At 32.0% G+C, this 24,227-nt stretch overlaps 1 protein-coding gene across 2 annotated transcripts; it reads right to left on the bottom strand.

The window, feature by feature from the left end:
• Nucleotides 1-1,583: 1,583 nt before the first annotated feature.
• Nucleotides 1,584-22,825, bottom strand: LOC106468544 (polypyrimidine tract-binding protein 1-like). 2 transcript variants are annotated; one of them, XM_013928978.2, is made up of 17 exons: nt 22,710-22,825; nt 18,388-18,489; nt 17,673-17,819; nt 16,588-16,737; nt 15,730-15,867; nt 15,350-15,401; nt 14,649-14,707; nt 13,640-13,802; nt 12,628-12,720; nt 12,102-12,235; nt 9,055-9,088; nt 7,895-7,987; nt 7,545-7,642; nt 6,567-6,685; nt 6,066-6,143; nt 5,620-5,683; nt 1,584-3,736 (listed from the first exon to the last, which is right to left on the bottom strand). In XM_013928978.2, exons 1-17 carry the CDS (start codon nt 22,788-22,790, stop codon nt 3,668-3,670), a joined length of 1,674 nt encoding a protein of 557 aa, XP_013784432.2. In that variant the 5' UTR covers nt 22,791-22,825; the 3' UTR covers nt 1,584-3,667. The 2 variants fall into 2 exon arrangements, with proteins under 2 accessions (XP_013784432.2, XP_013784431.2); XM_013928977.2 differs by having other exon boundaries at nt 15,730-15,864.
• Between the last annotated feature and the right edge of the window lie 1,402 nt (nt 22,826-24,227).

Raw genomic sequence — 24,227 nt, 5'->3', positions numbered from 1 at the left:
TATCGAACCTCGGTTTCTAGCGTTAAAAGTCCGCAGACATACCGCTGTGCCACTGAGGGGCAGAAGAAAGGTCTGCCTTTCGAAAGTACTTTATATGTTTTTTTTTTTATTTTATATAACCATGTATATATTTTACATACTCCCTCAGTTTATTTTTCCAAAAGCATTTCACCCCATGGTGGATTAGTAATAAGTCTGAGGACTTGTTTGTTATGGATTTCGCGCAGAGCTACACGAGGGCTATCTGCACTAGCCGTCCCTAATTTAGCAGCTAGTCATCACCACCCACCGCCAACTCTTTTACCTACGAATAGTGGGATTGACCGTCACTTTATAACGCCCCCACGGCTGAAAAGGCGAGCATGTTTGGTGTGAAGAGGATTCGAACTCGCGACCCACAAATTGCGAGTCGAGCGCGCTAACCACCTGGCCCTGAGGACTTATAATGCTAAAAATCTGGTTTCGATGTTCGTAGTGAACAGAGTATAAATACTCCATTCTGTAGATTTGTGCTTAAACAACAAAAGCATTTCAGGTTCGAAATTTTAATAAATATTGGAGTCCAATTTTCTTATAGTTTATTTAATGTTCACATTACACAAGGAATTAGTTAAACTGTTCACAACAATAAAAAATTGTGAATGCTTAACTCACTTTTTTGAATTTTATTTTGGTAATGTTACTGAAGTCAACCACAGGTAAAACAACTGGCCAGCATCAACTAATTTTTAAATAAGTGTATTATTTTCATGACTCAATTTATCGTAGTCATTATTTGAGTGTTTAATTGGAAATTCTGTCTGCTAGTGATAGATAAATATACACTCGTATAAAGAAATATCACCAGGAATGTAATATTTGGACGCATAACCTGAAATTACTACCCATATAACCAGAAATTGTTATATTGAGGAATATGTTACTTGCATGCAAAACGATAAATTACTACGTAATCCATCATCAGGAAGTCGAAATCTAACTCTAATAACGATAGTGTTGTTGTCAGGAAGGACACATCTAGATGCATGTTCAGAAATTACAGTCAGTTATAACCAGGAAGGTGGTATCTAGCTGTACAACCAGAATTTACTATGCCAGCCATCATAAGGTAGATATCTGAAATTAATGTAAATTATCATGAAGGTAGTAATTTCTGGTTATACAGCTAGAAATTAGTGTAAGTTATCATGAAGGTAATAATTTCTGGTTATACAGCTAGATACTCTGTCACTAACATGGTAATATATAGTTGTATAATTAGAAAGTAGTTTATACATAATTATTGCCAACTGAGGAGTCTTGATTTTTGTTTTATGACCACCCAATTTCATTTTGTAAAAATTATTGAATCACAATCTAGTTTATTGCTACACACAAGAGCTATATGGATCCCATCAAGATTACACCATCACTATTATTTGCATATTCAGAAGTGTATTAGAAGAATTCAAAATTAATGTAGAAAAGTATTTGTCACAGTTTTAAGATACAATATTTCGTTTTTTTCTCTCTTTACAGTCATTTATTGGTGTAAGCATAAGAGGTATTGGCTGGAGATGATAGAGCAGAGACCATGACACAAATAAGGTTAGAACTTTAATAACATAGTGAAGCTAAATGTACAGAAAGAGTGCCCAAGCTACAAACGATCCCATTACAATCATGGAGAGAAAGAAAGAAAAGCTCAACTTGGCATTTTATAAACTGACCAAATATGAACACATAAATGAAAAACTATGATCATACACTTAGTCTTTTTAGGATTACATTGATAATACAAACACATAAGAAACAAATTTCCCCATGAAATAAAATATCACCTTGTTACAGGAATGAAAAGAACAACAGTACACTGTAGATATGGAGAAAAGAATAGTGGATACATGTACTAACAAAACTGTATTGGTGTTAAACAATTACCTTACACTACTGTTTGCACATGTAGAAATATCCAAACCATTCCAAAAATAGATGGACGTCAACCAAACAGTTGTCAATATCAAAGACTGAGAAAAAGCTTTATATGATCTAATGAGATATGTAAAAAAAAAAAAAGTCTTCTGTGCTTGTGTAAGTAAACTGACTGTATTACTTCAAACTAAATTCTCTCATTTAAATGGAATGACAGGAATGTGCTAAAATACAAATTTTATTTCAGTAACTTGATCTCTCCAATACAACCGAGATTTAAAGCTCTATTCTTAGCAAGGTGTTAGGAAAAAAAACACCAGCTTGTCAATGAAGGCACCTTAAAATGAACGAGTTTTCTCACATCTTGAATTTTATCAAGCAAAACTGGAATTTTTCTTCTACTTATCGTGAAAAACAAAAGGTCAATCTCAAGTTATGTAGCTAGTGAGTAAATACATTAAGCTTTAGAGGTTTGTGAATCTTTGACCTCCAATCACATGCCTTGTAGTAACAATGAAAGCCATATAGATGACATATATAACAAAATCTGGCTGTAAATAATATACTATTTAAGTGTTTGAAAAATCTCCAAATACTAGAAACAAAACAAATTGAGAATCAGGGTTAAAATGAGAGAAATGACAGCTACTGCTTAGTCACACAAGTGTTACATAATTTGTATTTATTGTAAAACACTTCAGAACATTTTTAAGAAAAATATTTTATAATCAAAATAAAATGCTAAGTCCATAACAATAAAACAAGTTTTAAGAAAAATTTGGTCCAGTGTGCAATTAATGACAATTCTCTAAGAAAAAAAAAGGCATTTTTGATGTCTAATTTTCACATCACATTCTTCAGTGCATGATTTCTCATCTTTTGTTTCACTTCCAAGCTGTTAGAATATACAGATTAAACTATGCAAGTGACTATTGGTTCTTATAATTCCTAATTAAATCAATAAAGTAGGTGAGAACAAGAACTTTCATGAAGTGATACTATTAATGGTTTCCATTCGCAATGGAATCACAGGTGGACAGAATAAAATCATGATATCACTAAAAATTGACAATTTGTTTACAAGCATGTTATGTTCACGTTTTTTCATGCTGAAATAATCAAATAGACAGCAATGTTCCAATCTTAAGTTTAAATTCACTAAAATCCAATTTTTTACTTATTAAGTACAGACTTCTTCAGTTTTTACCAAAATAATTCTGAGTTAACGTTTAAAATGAACAATTTATCACTGTGTAGGTAATGTGCTTTTTGATCTTGTTTCTGTGATTCATGAAAAACTTCTTTACTGTATATGAAAATAGAGCTTTACACACATTTAAATGGCCGTCAAATACAACCACTTACAGTTTCACTAGGAAAAAATACAGCCTTATAATATAAAAGTCCTTACAAGACATTTCACCAAACTGCACAAAATACACAAGTTTTGATATAAAGTACGGAAACTCTGAACTGGTTAAAAACCAACAAGCACATGAAAAAGTTTTTTTTAATTGTAATAGTTTTCTCCTAATATATGAAAGTTTTTTTGTTAGAAACTGGTACATTTATCAACTTCTCAGAGAGATGAAACAGCGTTCCAGAAAGGGTTCAAATAAAGTAGTCTGACATTGGATGAGTTCTGGTAGATGCTAGTCGCACGTGAAACACCAACCCCAATCTGATTCTTGTTTCCAGGTTAGAGAAGCATAATATCCAATGGAACAAGCTGCATGGTTGGGAAGTGGTGGCCAGTTCAAATGGTTGATTTTGAGAAAGACACTCTAAGGTGACTGGATTCTGTTACCTGGTAGTTGTGCATTTTCTGCAAAGACAAAATGAAACCTTAAACTCAAAATATAAGATCAATAAAACCAGTTTCACGTGTGTTACATTACTACCACATTAACTCTCGAAAATAGACTTGTTTTCAAAATGAAACCTTAAACTCAAAATATACGATCAATAAAACCAGTTTCACGTGTGTTACATTACTACCACATTAACTCTCGAAAATAGACTTGTTTTCATAATGTGCACTGTTGGTAGGTTACATATACTGCACTGTACTGTGTAAAGTTACGTATTCGTCTGTCACAACATAAAACCCAAGTAAAAGCATTTTTTGTGCAAAACATATGGTGGATCTCAGAAGCAATTCATATGTTTATTAAAATACTAATGGTAATAGTTTTTTAATGACTTATTATAACAGTGACCCTGTTTAAATTAAAACAGCAAAGTCATGCACCCATAATCAAATTGATGCTTAAATAATTTAGAAAAATCCATTAAAAAATAACAAATCCCAACAAGATCTACATAAACCTTATCTTATCGGTAATTTTAGGGTTAACAAGAAAATGTTTCGTAATGTGTATAAATTAGCTTCAGAGTGTTGAAATTTTAAAACCCAATTTCCAATTTACAGCAGAATATTGTATGACACAGCTGAAACCATTCTTTAGTACTTAATGTTGTCATGTATGTTTGTTTTAAAACAAAATGATATAACATCCAGAAACATTACCATTCAGTTCTTTAGGGCTGTCCCTACACATCCACTACCGAGAAGGATAAATTTACCCCACCCCCTGAATATTAGTGAATATCTTTTCAAACTGTGTAAAATACTGGCTTCCACCACTAAGAATGGATCAACATTTATCAAGTTTCAGAATAAACATAGCTCCTTAAAGTACACCTTAAACAAGTCTTATATTTCATAAACAAAAATAACAAATGTTTCAGACAATACAGCATTGGAATATCTTTTTACTTAATAGTTAACAACTGGAATAACCATAGAACAGTGTTAAGTAGGCACTACAGAAATAGCATAAACATAAAATAACAGTTAAGTTTGGACTACAAAATTAGAATACGGACAGAATAATGGTCAAGTTTGGACTACAGAAGTAGGATGTAGAATAATAGTCAAGTTTGAAATAAAGAAATAGGATAAACTGAATAATTATCAACTTTGAACTACAAAAATAGGATAATGATAGAGTGATGGTCAACTTTGAACTACAGAAGTAGGATAAAGATAGAATGATGGTCGAGTTTGGACTACAGAAGTAGGATAAAGACAGAATGATGGTCGAGTTTGGACTACAGAAGTAGGATAAAGACAGAATGATGGTCGAGTTTGGACTACAGAAGTAGGATAAAGACAGAATGATGGTCGAGTTTGGACTACAGAAGTAGGATAAAGACAGAATGATGGTCGAGTTTTGACTACAGAAGTAGGATAAAGATAGAATGATGGTCAAGTTTGGACTACAGAAGTAGGATAAAGATAGAATGATGGTCAAGTTTGGACTACAGAAGTAAGATAGAATGATGGTCAAGTTTGAACTACAGAAGTAGGATAAAAATAGAATGATGGTCAAGTTTGGACTACAGAAGTAGGATAAAGATAGAATGATGGTCAAGTTTGAACTATAGAAATAAGATAATGACAGAAAATTTGTTAAATATGCACTACAGACTACAGTAAATCTTGAATACTGGTTTAGTTTGAATACGACTACATGTAGCATTTCAAGAAATTGAAAAGTCTGGATTTTATCAGCACAACAAGGAAAGGAAACAAGAGAAGAAGGGTATTGTAAACAGAATTTATAACACCTTTGTTGTGAACATTAACAAAATTACATTGAATCTATACTGCAATTTTAGTGGTGATAGTCAAAGTCAACTCACAATCAAGGCAATCACTGCTTCTTCAATGGATCCCATCTGTATTAGAGCCATCTTCCTATCCTTCCTGAAAAAAAAAGGAATATAATATCTGTGAAGGTAGTTAATCAGAACTGTGATATATATAAATTAATGCTGTGACATTTTATTCACTGGTTTAACTGTATAGCTAAACACTGATACAGTATTCTATTAATCTCTAAAAGTTTTTTGTTTGTTTACTTTCGAAAGGTGGGCCTTTCTCAATCAGGGACAAACTTTCAAGTGTTCAGGTCATAGGGTTTCGTACTTGTATCCAATTTTTACACTTTATGTAAGTCAAGGACGGTCTTTGTTAAACCACACAGTTTAGTAATGCTTATTTGTCATAAGCCTCAACACCTATTACTCAAGTAGTTTCAATAATTAATACCAAACTGACAAACCAAGTTTCAAATTAAAATACTTACTGAAAGAACTTGAAAGCTACAACATCCCCTCCAGTATCTTGGAAAGATTTCTTTATATCCTCCTCTGTGACACTAGCCCTAGAAATAGTTATTATTTTAAGATGTGCTGTACTCTTGAGAAGAAAAAAATAAAACAAGCTGTAAAGTTGGTGGTTCAAATTACTAATTAAATTTTTTTTTCTCTTCTTCTAGACATCAAAATTTCATATGTTAGGCTTAATAATACTTAACAAGAGAGACAAAGTTGAGAAAATTAACATTTTATATTTCTATATGAAGGTCCTTTTTCACGATAGTTTCTCATTTACATATAACACAAGAAAACATCACTTATATACATTCAATAAGCTTAATTTAAATCAAATAACCACGGTAAAATGTATCTGGTATCAAATAACACCTGTGTATATTTATTCTGGTATTTCCTTAGTTAAGTCCAGAGAGCTAACAATATGCATCATTCTATAATTATACTTATAAAGTCAGCTGAAAAGGACTCACGGAATGTTTGAAAGATGAAGTGTAGCTGATGGTGGGTAGATGTTTTGATAGTTTTTGGAGCCTGGTTTTTTGAAACGGTGAAGAGGTGAATTAGTGAAGTCTTTGGTCAAACCAGCATCCTGGAAGAGCAAGAAAAACATCTTTATAATCAGATACAACTACTAGAATTAGCAGTACCACCTTTACAAATTTTTCACTCAACATGTTAAACTAAAGAGGATAAAACAGACTGTGTTATCATGAGTAATCAGTTTCGGTCATTGAAAATCTTTCATTCTTACTAAATGTCAATTTTTTCCTTCACTTTTTTAGATAACTTGGATAGAAGCAATATTTGAATGTTTAAAGAAAAGACTGTGTAATTTATAAACAATATTTAAAATACAATAGGCTCTTAATTTTTATTTGTTTTTGGTACAAAGCTATAAAAACGTTCCTGCAGATGGCTGTTCCAAATTTTGAATTGACGGACTAGCGGGAAAACAGCTATTAAAACAATTACCATCAATTCTGGGAATACTCTTTTCTAATCAACTAGTGTGATTTAACCATAATACATTCACAGTCCCAAGTACATTTTTGTGACAATGGACATGAACTATGAACTTTCATAACCACAGATTAGGCACACTAACCACTTGGCTACACCCGAAAAATGAGTTTGCATATGATACATTTCAGAGAAGTTAAGGAGAGCCGCTCATAAAACTCAAACTATACGATTTGAAATGTTTAACAGTTATAAAATACAAATCAATTCTCACCTCACCACTAGGGAAAAAATAATTATATACATTTAACTTATAAACCAAGATCAGTAATCACATATATATACACAAAGAAACTAAAGTTTGTCGACGGCTTGACTTGTGTAGTGAAAGAAACTTTATTACAAGCCATCTACAAACTTTATATTTTCTAAAAAGATGGTTCTTTGTCAAATATAAAGAAACTATATTCAGATGTTTAACATCTTACAGATTGGCCTTCCTTTGGCATCTGAACAACTTGATGTTTGGATGGGTTCACTCGAATCTCTTTTCCGAACACTTTGATCTTGTCCAAGTTGGTCAAGGCTAAAAACAAAGTAACATGCACCAATGTAGAGCATACCATGAGATAATAAACAGTACAGTCAAACACACTGCTAATGGATTAAATAAAAGTAAGAAATAAAAACACACAAATACAGCAGGTTCTATTCTTTCCATACATTACTTCAAATGTTAAAAAACAGCTCGGATACTACAGCTACATCCACCTAAAACAACTTGGATACCATGGATGTACATTACTTATTTTAGGAAACAAAAGAGCAGAAGACGTACCTAACTGTGCTTGATGTGGCTCAGACATCTGAACAAGAGCATTGTCTTTCTTGTTAAATAAAATTTTAACTCGTACAACATCACCATAGACACCTGGTGAGAAAAAAAAATTGGATTAAAAGTTATAGAAACTATAAAACAAATTTCCTCAACAGTACAATAACCAACCCCAAGCACTGTGCTCCAGTTTTAAAAATGAGAGCCAACTTGCTCTGTGGTTATAAAAAAGCATAACCGTGAGGATGTTCGAGGCAAACATCTACATACAATAAACAACAAAAATAAATTCCACCAAACATATATAAGCCAACATTATCTATATAAAAAACAGGCATGCATGAAATTACTATTTTAACAAGAAACAAACCGGACAACTGAAGTTATAATTTCAGATTAATACCCTCAATGTAATAGATGGTGTATTTGATTAAATCAGACTAAACTTTCATTTAGTTATTACTTACATTAATCATTTTCTACCACTGTGTTTTTCTGATTTAATACATCATCAAGACATTCAAATCGGGTTTGGATTTAAAATATTCTCATTTAGGGTGAATTAGTGTTGCTTCTTTGGAGAAATAGAGTGAAAAGTTATTAAAATGTTTCTTAGTATACAACCACACATCTGAAGTAGGACATTAATAGTTATATTTAAAGGTTTGTATGAAGTAGTGGTGGTACAAAATTAATATTTATTTCTCTATCATTATTTTCAAGGTTTGTATGAAGTAGTGCTGGTACAACATTAATATTTATTTCTCTATCATTATTTTCAAGGTTTGTATGAAGTAGTGCTGGTACAACATTAATACATTAATATTTATTTCTCTATCTTTATTTTCAAGGTTTGTATGAAGTAGTACTGGTACAACATTAATATTAATTTCTCTATCATTATTTTCAAGGTTTGTATGAAATACTATTGGTCAGTTATATATGATTTCTGATGTCACAATCAGAAACAGATGTAGAACAACACAGTTAAGAAATTAAATTGCACTTTGTAAACTGTTATTAGTCTTTGTCCTGTCAGAATCAAAAACTACAGCAGGATACAAAGTAAAACAAAGAACATTGTTTGTGTTTACTGAAAAAAGTCCTAGCACTATATCTCTGAATGAATAAACAAAATACTGAGTGCTGGATTAAAAACATACCAAAAAGGATAAAGAGAGCATCGGGCGTGACCTTCTATGGGTCAGAGCAACAGGAGCGGAGCAGAGCAGCAGAGTGGAAGGAATCAGTGCGTTCCGAATAAAGAAGTCCACACGGGGAAGACACCAGCAGGCCAAGTAGGGAGAGAGAGAGAAAGAGAAAAAAAAAATCATACGAGATAAACAATCACAGTAGATAATGGTAAGATGAAGAGCACACGTACAAATTTGCTCTAGAACATCAACCACAACTAGCAAGAGATGATAGATTATAAAAAAACAAAATAAAAATCTAAGGAAACAGGCAAAAAGTATACAAGGGTTTGGCAATACTTATCTTTCTTTCATATAAGTTTTCAATTAACCGTGCATTGACATTATTTGTTTGAAGCTTCACAGATGGTAAAACTAGTGTTGCCTCCGATATAAGTATGGAGTGGGGTTTCACAGAAAAAGGTAAAAACTTGTTTAATCTCTGGAGTATGTATAGTGCTTCACGGGCAAAAATAAAACAATTCTAAATAACCTCTGAGGCATGTATGTGCTTCACAGGTAAAGGTTAAATGTTGTTTTAGTGAAAAGCTACACAATGGACTATATACACTTTGTCCAGTGTGGGGAATTCACCCATGGATTTTAGTATTGTTAAATCCATAAATTTACCACTAACCCACCAGGAGGACAAGAAGGTTAAACTAGTTTAACCCTTTCACGATGGGCTAAGTACAAAATACCTCAATTCGTATACACAGTAGCACATGTTAAGTATTTATACTACAAGTTTTAATGCAGTACGTGTATCTTCACAAAGTTTGGTAGACTTTTAATAAACATTACAAGTCTTTTGTACACAAAAAATAAGATTTTTTAATGAAGTATTTTACTAAAGATTTGTTTATGAATATATAGTGTTTTGTTACTAGTTCGAGTGTGAAGTGATTTTCATGTTACGATTTAAAAATTATTCTTTGTTCCAAAAATCTCGAATATCATTTGTGTAATCTCTAAAACCTCTTAAATAAATTTCAAATGTTTGTTTTCAGTAAAACTTTATATCTTATCTGTTATTTTCTCTACCCTAACTCTAAATGGGATCGGTCAATTTGACCAACCTTGTAACCACCATAAAAATTTAGGAAATAAGTATAAATTATGTTTTTTTTTTTCATTCTAGAATTATACCACGATAACACAAATGTTTAATCTAAATAGCTTAAATCTCATAACATTATACATCTATATATATATGTTTATTACATGTATTATATTGACCTTTTCAGCCATGCCTGAGTAACGTTACAGAAGTTGTAATGATGCAGTGCACATGTACTCATGTTACAGTATCCAAGAATATAAAACTGGCCTTTACAAAGTGACCTGTCTTGGCTGTGTTTTAGTGGACTTGTATTTTGTAAAATACAGTCACATTTCAGTTATAATACATTATACATGTATATACATTATTACTATTTACAAATAAATTCTTAAACTTGTTTATCTTAAAACATAGAACAGTAAATAAAGAAGTAAAACAAACAATTATCTCTTATAGTTACGAACTTTGTACTCCTTTGCTGCTTGCCATAGGGTGCTAAGCCTTAACAACTTTCACACCTGGAGAATGTGAAACGAAATAACTTCATTTTTTAGTTTTTGCATATACATTTCCAAATAACCAAAAACCATAAGTTACTATATCAATACCATAGAATTCCACTATAATTTATCAAGCTTAGTAATTAAGCTGCATTTGGGTCTAAAAAAACATGAAATTTCAAGGTTACTAAAGTCTTACCATACCACTTGGAATCTTATATAAAAAGAAAGAGTTCCATATCTGTATATTTCTAAAAAGGCTGAGAAAGCCACTAGGGGGACATTCTGAGCTTTCGATTGGTTCTTCACACATCATAGACAGAAGTAGGTGTATATAAGCATTTTCAAAAATGGAAAGAGGTGGGCATGGCCACTTTGTTTGAGTCAGTAAATGTAGTGATATTTCAGCAAACAGAAAAGATAAGAGGTTCTTATTTTATGTTCTAGCTTGTCAATATCAGTAATTTGAGTTCCTATTTCATAAGAAACTATAGACATCACATATCTAATTTGAACCAATGCTGCATTCAACATACCCATGACATACAAAAATCAATATTTAGGTGTTTCTTTTTAATATTTCCTTAAAAATTAAGAAATTAACTAACGTATAATACTAAAATATGAATTATAATATTCAATTTGATACCAAACTTACTGACAGAAATTCATAAAACAGTAGTTGAATAAAATTTTGAATGAGAGTCAACAAACATGATGACATGGCCTTTGACCTGTGTCGATGGGGTTAAACAATCTGAAAACTAAGCAAGCAAAGCAAATACTGCCATTAAGTGGCATATCATGAGTTTCAGGAATGAATACAGAAAAACACCGTGTACATTCTGAGAGAGATACAAGACCAAAACTAACAAATAACATTAACTGAAACCTTTTTATTCAATAAGATATTTAACTGGGAACAGATAAATAAACTGAAGTGATAGTCCAACATTAAATACTTCTATACAAAATGTATGACTTGGCCTTAACATACACTCAAAGCTTCCATAAAACTCAACTATAGGTTATGTTTCATATAACATTAACAATAGAATTATATAACACATGACGTGTCAGTATAAGAAAATAATATCTATGAATGTATCAGCAAACTGTGACATGTCCTTCCTGGTTACAGAGCAGCATTTAATTCAAAATCCAGTAGCTTCTCGAGGGGTACTCTCATTCCAATTCACTTATGTTGGAGTTCTTATCAAACCGTAACACTATTACATACACTACTCAGAGAAAGCAATATTGGATTACAATCAACTTTTGTTATCTGATAGTTAATCAGATAGTTAACTATGTACTACCAAAACCTTTTTTTTTGTTTTTCGAATCAATTTGACTAATAGACTTGTATTATTTTGGGAAACAAAGTATCACAAAGTAAGGTTTTGGAGTGAGTTATGTTCTACACAAGATAAACACAACCTGCTTGTACCTACCTCTTCATTTAGATTGCTGACTAACAGAACACACCCACCAAATGCTTGGGGACTTGGAAGGCCGAGCCCAGCCAGGCTTAGGGTTGTACTGGCCCCAGTACCCGAGGGCAGGGCAAATGCCCCTAAAGGAAGACCTTAGAGGAAAAATGTAAACAAAAGATGTGTAGCATATATTTTTTTTGTGGAGGGATTTAAACCTAAATCTAGCAGCAGATTTTATGTGAATTACATATAAGCACATTCACTGGTTTTTAATCTAGTATCTAAGATAAAAATGACAATCTTACTCTTCATATTCTACACATGATTATACAACTCAAAAAAATAAATGACTAACTGTAATGGAAGTTCATATAATCATGTGAAAGTAAAAATAAAATAAACTTATTTGATATTTCTTGTATATGGTGATTTAAAGTAACTTAATGAAAAAATGTTCAAAATGACAGAGTTACTTTCCTATTTGAAAAATTACCCAAATAATAAATTAGATGTGAGGAAAAAAAAAACAAAAGATACTGCATACCTCCAGCAGCAGCAGCTGCTGCAAAGGCAGCTGTTAGTGGTGATCCTAGGCTGGACAGACCTGCGAAAGGAGATCCCATCATACCCAAAGAACCTTGTTTGGGATAATAAACCAGGACATTTATGAAACAATAATATTTATACCTTTACTGGTAGAATGTGAAATACAAGACAAATAGTGCACCAACAAAAATTATTTCTTTATTATTAACAAACAAGAATTGAAATACTTTTGTTTTACAAGAAATTAAAACAAGTAAACCAAAGTTACTTAAAGCCTCAACGTAGTAAATAAAAAAAAAAATTTTTTTTAACCTGCTATGTTAACGCCACAAAGAAACAACCGCATGTAAAAACTCTTTGTTAAAACTTAGTTATAAAAAAAGCTTAATTGATAACACACGAGGTTATTAAGTTAATCACCAGAAAATCAAATATATCAGAACTGTAAATAATATTCATAGGAAAAAAAAACAATTACAACTGCCAGTTACAGGAAATACATGTAATTTCTACTGAGCAAAAAATTACATAGCCATACTTTTACCATATACTTTTAAATGTAGAAGAAAAATACTTTTGCACAGTTATAAACAAGACTGGTCATTGATATGAAATACTCAGTGATTTTGATATTAAGACAGTCATCAATCTTTTACAAAAGACAGTTATTTGATATTAAAACAGCCAGCAATCTGTTACAAAAACCAGTGATTTTGATATTATGACAGTCATCAATCTGTTAAGGAACAGTAATTTTGATATTAAAACTATCATCAATCTGTTACTAAAAAAAACAGTAATTTGATATTAAAACAGTCAGCAATGTGTTACAAACAAACAGCGACCATTGTTACGAAAAATAGTGATTTTGATATTAAGACAGTCATCAATCTGTTACAAAAAAACAGTAATTTTTTGTATTAAGACAGTCATCAATCTGTTACAAAAAAAACAGTAATTTTTTATATTAAGACAGTCATCAATCTGTTAAAAAAAAAATTGGTTCTCACCTCTAAAACCAATACCATCCAACCCTGTATCACCCATGGGTAAACCTGGGTTAGTAAAATCTCTGCTTTTGTCATTGTTGTATTTCACATTCAAGTTGTTCAGCTTGGAGTAGTCTATTCTTAGTGTGCAACAACCATTGTAGATGTTCTGGCCATCCAAAGACTGGAGAACACATCAACACATTTTATAACACAGATAAAGTACACATTATTATATAAACAGATTGTACAACAAAGAAACATAGATCAAGCATACTTATAGATTTGTACAAATTGTATTATAAATATTTAAATAACTCAACACACCTACTTTCAAGGAAATGATTTAAACATTGGAAATTAAAAAAAACAAAAAACATTTGTACAACATTCCTCAGTAGTAATATATAGCTGTGTAACCAGAAATTACTACATTAGTCATTATCAGGAAAGTGATATATAACTGAATAAGCCCAGAAACTACTACATCAGTCATTATCAGGAAGGTGATATATAACTGAATAAGCCCAGAATTTACTACAGCAGTCATTATCAGGAAAGTGATATATAGCTGTATAACCAGAAATTACTACATTAGTCATTATCAGGAAGGTGATATATAACTGAATAAGCCCAGAATTTACTAAATCAGTCATTATCAGGAAGGTGATATATAACTGAATAAGCCCAGAAATTACTAAATCAGTCATTATCAGGAAGGTGATATATAACTGAATAAGCCCAGAAATTACTACATTAGTCATTATCAGGAAAGTAATATGTAGCTGTATAACCAGAAATTACTACATTGGTCATTATCAGGAAAGTAATATATAGCTGTATAACCAATCATGAGATAGCTATATAACTGAATGAAACAACACACCAATTAACTACAATATAAACATATAAATGAATGAAATACACAATCAGGTATTAAACTACACTAACTATATACAACTGAAACAATATTCACCAATTGACTCTACTATATCTAAATGAATTCAGTACAACTCTGAAGGAATCTCACCAATTTTGCTGCTTGTGCAGTGATAACATCTGGATACTGGATAAGGGCTTGGAATGTTCCTGACGAGAGAGAGAAAAAAAATTTTTTTGAAGAACGTAAACTCGTACATAATGTAAACAGGGAGAATAAACAGTAGTCCAAACAAACAAGATAAAGTTACCATTTATTGAAAATAACTATTAACTCCAGAAAACTACGTTCACCTTTTTTGTTGTCCAATGGTTGAGTTTATTTTGGACAAATCAAAGATTAACCTAATTTACATAATTCTGGAGCTAGTAACCATTTATTTCCAGAAAAAAAATAATTAAAACTCCAGTACGCTTTAAAAGTTTTCAAGCAGTTATTTGTTCCACCAAGAAGATACTCATCAGGAAATAACTGCATTCAACTGAAAGTATATACACAAATTTGCAATTTACTTGAAACGTCTTTTTTAGTCTTTATACATCTGTAGTCAAGATCAGTGGTTCCCAACAGTTAGTCACCAAAAGATCATGTGAAAGTCTTCCATTAAATTCATAATATGTACACGTGTTACAAACAAGTGAAAATGTCTTGTTTCCTTCCTAGTTTTTTTTATAAAACAATCTTAGTCAAGAAACACTATATTGCATATACGCTCCTAAAGATTTTGCTGGTTTTTGGAGTGAAAAGGATTGAGGAACACTGATATACATAATATCCATTGTTCTACTTACCATTCTTGGTGAATGTTATTATCTTCAGAACCTTGCCAACTCTAGAAAATATCTGAAAAATAAAGTTATGTATGTACTTTTTTTCCAACATCCAGGAGGCAATATTTATAAAAAAACTAATGCATTTTCTTCTCCAATTTCGGAATGTGGTTGGTTTTAATTCAATTCAATGACACTTTCTTTGAAATGGTGTTGCTTACAATGACAACATGTGTTTTCTATAATATTTGATATATTTATAAACACAGATGACCAATAAGATCAACTATCTCATTTCAGAAAAGACACTTTCAGCTAACATCCTTTCTGAAGGTTATTAAAGATATTCTCGCTTACTGATAACTGAGGAGTGATACAACGAGTGATAAAAAAAGGCATACTTGATGTAAAACATCCAATGTGATGGGATAAATCTGGTTGTCCACTATGACTCTAAGCACTGTGTTTGGTCCTCCTTGTGTATCGGTTTGGCTTGAGAGAGCTTGGGCTGCTTGTAAAGCTGCCTGGGTTGAAACCTGCTGCATGAGATGACTATTAACAACTGAAAGCTACAACACAAAGACCTACCAAAATGTTTTTACATTTATCTTCAGAATTTGATATATAATGAGGTTTCACTTTACAATTTTCTTTATCATTCTATTAAAGCTTTTGTTCAGGTTCTCATCTTACAAATACCATACTCATCATGTGTTGCAGTTCAGTCCTACATACAAAACTAGCTAGCCACTAACTGAGCTGGGATATATGGTCTGTTTAGTTCTATATACAATACTAGTTAGACACTTATTGAGCTGGGATATGTGGTCTGTTTAGTTCCACATACAAAACTAACTAGACACTTACTGAGCTGGGAAATATGGTCTGTTTAGTGCCACATACAAATCTAGCCAAACAGTTACTGAGCTGGGATATATGGTCTGTTTAGTTCTACATACAAATCTAGCCAAACACTTACTGAGCTGGGAAATATGGTCTGTTTAGTTCTATACACAATACTAGTTACCAATAAGTATCTAACTAGTATTGTATATAGAACTAAACAGACCATATATCCCAGCTCAGTAAGTGTCTAACTAGTATTGTATATAGAACTAAACAGACCATATATCCCAGCTCAATAAGTGTAGCTGGGATATGTGGTCTGTTTAGTTCTATATACAATACTAGTTAGACACTTATTGTTTTGTATGTAGAATTAAACAGACCACATATCCCAGCTTTAACTAGCTACTTACTGAGCTGGGATTCATGCTGTCTGTTTTCAATTCTTTATGGTTAGAAAACTGGACGTAGACTGTGCGGCCTCTGACAATTGGAGTTCCTGAGTTGTTATAGTACTTTACCATTGCCATGGCAGATGTCTCATCAGCCATTTCAAGAAATGCCTAAAAGAAAAAGTTTTTGAAAATGAAAGCATCTATAATGATAATCATGATGTAGTAACTGACTAATTTTATTTTATTTTTTTTATTAAAGCTGAGACAAAATATTTATGTTTAAAAGAATATAGGTAGCTTAGAAATACTAAAGTTTTACTTTTAGTTTGGATGACTTATTTAGAATTTGTGAAGAACCTTTGGCATATTATACTTTATAAATCATAATATTTATACAATCTTTAATAATGATTCTTGTTCTTTAAATATAACAAGCACGATAAAGCTTCTTCTGCCACTCTTTATGTAGACATCAGTAACTGTTACAAGTAATTACGTTATTGAAACATAATTTGAGTGGATCAAGCGTTGAAAGAAAATGTAAGTCAGTTTCTGAACATGAAACTTTTTCTTAAGTTATTCATGCTTATGAAAACCAAGATTTCTGGGAATATTAATAAAACAAAACCAGTTTAAACACAACATTAGATTAAAAATAATTCAAGAGCAGTTTTAACTTAAAATTAAACAAAATCAAAACCAGACTTAGCGTAAATCAAATATAAAGAGTGATCATTTTTGCCAAAACAAAGTTTGTTCCATAAAGAAAGGTCATGTGTTAAATGAAGCACACATGGACAATACTAAATAATACGGAAGATTGTGATTAAAACCCATTTCAATATCAGTCGGCAGAGTTCTTATCACAATATTCAATATTTTATTTCTGTTTATGCTTGAATATGATTACATATACAAGTAGAGTAACAAGGAGCACACTATCATCGTACACAGTAGCAACAGTTACTCCACATGTAAAGTGCATGTGGACCCTTTTCAAATAATACTTTAATTAAAAAAACATTTATACTAGTTTAATCACAATTTTAATATCTATAAATTAAAATGGTTAAATGAGAAAGAGGCAGTGAAATACCACTCACTTGGTTCTTTCCTTTCAGAAGCAGGACATTTGTGATGCGACCAAAAGGAACACCCAAATTAATGACGTCAGTTTCCATAGCTTCATTTGGAATGTTTCGAACATGGACCACTCTAGACGGCTTGTTCAGGTTTCTGTCCAACTTCACCTGAGAAACAGCAATGCCAAGACTTTTGATTTTTACTTCAAAACCCTAAGTTAATTCTTTAGCCTACAGTAATTCAGAAGAACGATGTTCCAACTACCACAATAAAAGAAGTTTCATTACATTGAAGGGTAATTATTTAAACTTGCATAACTTAACATCAAATTATAATCATTTCACAACTTGTCCACACAAATCCATCTTTTTAAAACTTTTTTACTGACTGAATAGTACACAATTATAACAACTGGGTTAAACCAAGAGTATACAGTCCAGAGGGGTAGGAAGGAGTTGTAAAGTGGGGGATACTTGGTTAGACATGCAGATTTTACAATGAGAGATTGATAGTATAAGGAGCTGCTAAATCAACAAAGTCATTTCATTGTCCATTGTTAGTTTGTTATAACAGAAGTTAACCGAGATGGGATCAACCCTTTATCATGCAAGAAAGTTTTTTTTCCATTATCGTAATTGGTTTAAATGTACAGGTGGAGATAATAAAGGGTTAAACATGCTGAAGATTTTGGCAATTCAGAGGTTAGCTTCTAGGATAGATTAAAAACCTTCCTACCTTTTTGGCATCGTTATTGTTATCTCTGTGGTCAGTGTGAGGGTTCATGACACCACCATTACTAACTCCACTTGTCTGAGAAAATAGTTCGTCAGAACCTCTCTGAAAGCACAGAAACAAAATCATAATTAACCAGAAAATCAATGTTCTTAAATCTTCCAAGTGAGATAGGTCAAGAGTACTGTGTGCTTTCGTATAATACAACTTTTGGGCATATTAAATCATTTTAGTGTGTTGAATGGGAAAATTTGATGGCGTGAAATGGATGAGCCTGAGACCTCTGGATGAATGCGTGCATGTACCAATAGACCTCCACCGACAATTTACTGAATGGCATTTTCATATTCCGGCCGTGAAACTGACACTTTCTCTGATTGCTGTGACGTATGCTAGCTTTCCTTTGTGCGTTCTGTTATTTTGTTTTCTTGCCTTCTTGTAGCAACAGCATGAACAACATCATAGTTTGATACAGTGGCTATTAAAACGTAAACAACCCATACAAAGACCAGGTCTCAATACACACAAAGCCATTGTTCTCTACTAATCCTTGGCAGGTGGTGAGTACCATTGCATCGTTGTGGTCAGTTTAGTGACCACACCCTGAAAAATATTTACTATGATTTTAAGAGAAGTGATAGGTGACAAACATCATTTTAATACTGATGTAATTGTGTAACAATTTTGATGATCTTGTGTCTGTAGTGTAGGTCAACATTAGTCCTCACTAATAACAGATTGATGATAAGTTTGTCTTGAACTGTGATATTGGATGACTTCTTGGTTAATAGTCTTAGTGCTGTTTCACATTTATTGATTAAAAAGCACTACTGTGTAAAGCCACAAGTTGGACCGTGTCTACTTTATCACATGATTACAGGTACATATGTCATATAGGGACCAGTGTCCTCTGGAAATTAAAAATATTTCACATTTGAAAACTCAAATTTTGGACATAAACGAACAATACATAACAAGCATTGATTGATTTAACAAAAACATTAATATGTAAAAAACTTTACTGAATTTTTTAAAAAGAATTTTGAGAGTTAACCGTGCTTGTCTCTTCGTAGAAATGGAAAAACGTAATATGTAACCCGCAATGTTTCATATTTTGATTTGTACGTTTGTTTTTAAAAAAACTTAATACTTAATTTAACTAACTTGTATTAAAATTGGACATAGGCCATTTTGGAGAATACCACAGTAATTTCGGATGTTGTTCAACACTGGCCTAAGTCAGTTAGATATCTGCATAACAGGTATTTAGAATATGCTACCCCTCTTCTCAACCCTTTTTATCATGCATAAGCATAACTGTTAAAGTAAGTTGGTAGACCAGAGAAAGAACACTGATGGTTTGTCATAGTGATGTAGTAGAATTTAATTGAGTATGTAAAACGTAATACACACCAGATTGTGTAACCTTTATGAATGTTATACATTATCGAGTGTGGTAAGGTTTTCTAACCTACATTTAATACCTTGTCACTAAATACTGTGTGTTTTGAACAAAGCTACATTTTTTTTAATCATTTAAATTTAGTTTAGAGGATGGAACAACCAAGATGGACCAATAGATCCCACGTTGTCCCAAAATATTGTTATGTTAATCTTCTGGTTGAGGATTGGGAAAGAAATTGATTTATCTTTAATGTAGTGGACATAGATGTTATCAAATTCCTTAAATGTTTTAAATGACATACCACTTGTACATGCTCACCTATATTTTGTTGATTTATGGTTGACATCCTGAACTGTGAATATGAGGTTCCATGGATCATTTCTTGTTATGACCAAAAAACTTGGCTTCACACCTAGGGGATATGGTTCCATTACAACAGTAGTTCTCAAACATACTGGTCTCACCCTGCCTGCTGTGTTCTCTCATATGGCCTCAGCTATGGCATTTCATGTTAGTGACTTGTTTTTGTACCAGCCCACAGAACACACTTTGAGAACCACTGTGTTATAAGAGTGACAGTCAAATCCCACTATTCAAATAGTGCTCCATGAAATGTCAGTGAGTTGTGTTGACAAGCTGCCTTCTCTGTAGTCTATCATTTTAAAGTTATGAATGGCTAAAACAGATAGCCTTCATGTAGCTTTGTTCAAAGTTATAAATGGCTAATACAGATAGCCTTCATGTAGCTTTGTTCAAAGTTGTAAATGGCTAATACAGATAGCCTTCATGTAGCTTTGTTCAAAGTTATAAATGGCTAATACAGATAGCCTTCATGTAGCTTTGTTCAAAGTTATGAATGGCTAATACAGATAGCCTTCAGCTCTTTTCATTCATATACTTGTCAAGCTTTTTCTTAAATTTACTGCCTCTACAACATCTGAAGGCAACCCATTCCAAAATTTCATGTTCAGGTTAGGTAAAGTAACATATGTTCTGTATTAATCAAAGGATAGTTTTAACAAAGTTGTTGACATTGCCTGAATATTTTGGGATTTTTTCTCTTTTAATAATTGTCAAAAGTTAAATCCCAAAATATTTTGAGGCAATAGTGTCCATAAAAAAACTCATTTTGACAGAATCTGTAAACAGGCATTTAAGGAATTACTTTAGAGGTTGATGAAACTACTTAAAACATTTTCACAGTCCAAATGTGAATCTGAAAAAATTACTGATGGTCTGTTTTTACAGTATTTGTCATGGCAATAAATGCTAAATAAAAATGAATTTTTGTTTGTATGTTTATAAGTTGCTTTAATGTCTGAAAAGTAAGCTGTATAGATCAGGAGTCAAACATTTTAAGATAATGTACATAATAACAAAGACAACTTGGTTTAAAAAATTGACTGATTGGCATTAAACAATGTGCCAGAAAAGAAACTAATGATCTCTGATGGGCTCATTCCTTACTTCCAGTAAGTGGATATCATTATTAGGCACATGCATCGTGTGTATCTCTGTATTGAACATGCATAGTTTATCAGCTGTGGTTTCTTCTTGCACTGTGTTAATATTGTTCAGCACCACTGGTGGTCTTATACGAGTGTTATGTACTTTCCAGTTGTGGTAGAGGATTGAGGAGGTAATTGTTTTATATTTACCTGATTGAGGTGTTTGAGATTGTAAAGGGAATTGATAGTGTTGATGTATCATCTTTTTCTTTTATATATTTAACAATGAGAATAGTAGGACTAGGGGACACAAATATATATAAATTTTGGTAAGGAAGAAGTCATTTTCAGCCTATGTTTTGTGTATGTTACATGTATTTCATGTTCAGGTTAGGTAAAGTAACATATGTTTTGTGTATGTTACATGTATTTCATGTTCAGGTTAGGTAAAGTAACATATGTTTTGTGTATGTTACATGTATTTCATGTTCAGGTTAGGTAAAGTAACATGTTTTGTGTATGTTACATGTATTTCATGTTCAGGTTAGGTAAAGTAACATATGTTTTGTGTATGTTACATGTATTTCATGTTCAGGTTAGGTAAAGTAACAACATGTAACATACACAAAATCAAGTAGGAACTAAACTATGTATACATTTTATAAAAGATTGTGAATTAATTTCAAATATAAAAATATTCTAACGACAATCAAAGAAAGACGCATCTCTTACAAAACAAAGGAAGAAAATTTTAAAAAGTCAATTACATGAAAAGTGTACGTCTCCCATTTATCTATTGTTTTAAAGTTATCAGCTGTTACTCTGAATGTTGACAACATATTTCAAACAATATAAACATAAGCCTCTTATTCTGTTAGAAGATTAAAAGTAGAACTTTCCAGTAGTAAATATATAGTCAAATTACATGGATTTCAATACTGTCATATTAACTAATGCTCTACAGAAATACCAGTGTAATGGAATTCTGAAAATAAACATATACAATTTGATAGTTTCCACCAAACCTGCTGGACAATTTTTTTTTTAAATCACCACAACCCTTGGTAAATGTAGTTTGACAGATTTTCAAGTAAGTCAGTTTGGCAACAAAACTGTAACATTTGCCAACATAAAACTTTACACATTTAAGACTATTTCAAATTATACACAGTACACAGATGATGGAACTTGTGCCTGAAAGTCCAAGCTTCTTGCAGGATAACTATACATAGTATTTTTTTAACTAAGCAAAAACCACTCTGTAAAGAGTTTAAACACACATAGCTATGTTTTAATGAATACTAAATTCTAATTTTTTTTTGTTGTCTTCAGAACAAAGTCACTATTTGACAGAAAACTATTATTGTTTTTTTCATCTTATTCATAATGACATGCCTATAATTCTGGGCCATAAAATCATTCAAAATGTCATGGATTAGTTCTAAATAGATCTTAAAATTTTTATAACGTACCTTTAGTCCAGACTTTCGGGTTCCTCTGAAAGAGAAATAAACCATGTTAATTGTAGTAAACATAGTTGTAACAGCAAACATTGAAAGACTGGAAAACTAAGCCAATAAGGAAGTCTTATCCTTGTATTGCTTAACTCCATCAGGCCAAGTCCATTGTATAAATACACGCATGTTTAAGGCAGTGGTTAAATAATTCTTCTTACAAACGAGTTAAAATACTATTAATCAAATGTATGATACAATTTGGACTAGATAGTACCAAAACGTAATTTGCAGAATTTGATCATTTTCAGTTTAAGGGTTTGTACATTGATACTGAGATTATATACTTAGTAAAACATCTGTGGTTTAGTAACACTAACAAGCACTTACAAGTAAGCAAAAAAATTTCTTTAGATATTTATGGGTTTAGTGAAAACTTTTGGGACAGGAGTTCACTTCACACTGTACTTTTTTCCAACATTATAATACAGAGGAAACTTGCCATCCCCAATGAATCCAAAATATTTCTAATCTCAATTCGTCACTTAACAGTTAAATGTTCCATAAACTATGTTTTGAAATAACTTACAGCAATTTTGACAACTTTATGAAAGAATATAAGCCGTCAGAGTTTCTACAAATTACCTTAATAACAATGACAAAATAACCCAACACTAACATCCAATTTTTAGATATTGATTAGACTTCACTTAAAACATTCTTGAGGTTGGACATCTGGGAACTTTGCCCTCCCACAATGCAATGTTCACATAGCAACCAAGGTGAAGGGCAAGGGCAACAAAGGGAAAATTTCACTCATTCTGTACACTTGCCTACTGTCTAGACTCGTATTTGTAGCAACTGCTCGTGACAAACTTTTGTTGTTCCAAACCTGCAAGTTTGGTGAAGAGTTGTTGCATGTCCAATTGAACCAATAACAAGAGCAAAAAAACCTGAACTTTACTTTGTTTTCATACCCAGTCCTACAACTTGCCTTAATAGTAAGCATAAAGCAAACATTTCTGGGATTCTATTCCTAGCCTAGAATAGTCTTAAGACAATTTGTCAATAATTGTTTTAAAAACTATTTCAACCTGGTAGTTTACTTTTTAGTGCATATTTTCCCACAAAAACAAGATACTAAGAAAGAGAGAATAATGTTGTGGCTAAAAGCTATCAACTGCAGAATACAGGAAGCAATAGAAAAGCTGTGGGAGTTAAAGTCTGACTATAACAATGTGTGTTCAGCTCATTTTATGTCATGTAAATGTTGTCTTCCAATTTTTTTTTTACACATGATAATTGTACATGTTTGGGTACTGCACACTGGGTGCTGATAGAGACAAGAATCAAGCCCAATTAATTGTAACTTTACTTGATATCTCGACCAACAACTTCTCCACATATTGATAATACATTGCAATTGATAATTTCACTATCAAACAATAATAGATGGGTGCTACTATAACGTGTCGTCTACCACAGTATCCGTAGTCTACCGGGACTTTTACACTATAGCATGTGGTCTACCAAGAC

The sequence above is a fragment of the Limulus polyphemus genome, unplaced genomic scaffold (assembly GCF_000517525.1).
Source record: "Limulus polyphemus unplaced genomic scaffold, Limulus_polyphemus-2.1.2 Scaffold3049, whole genome shotgun sequence".
NCBI classification, from domain to species: Eukaryota; Metazoa; Arthropoda; class Merostomata; order Xiphosura; family Limulidae; genus Limulus; species Limulus polyphemus.
This window is presented reverse-complemented; position numbering and strand designations above follow the sequence as displayed.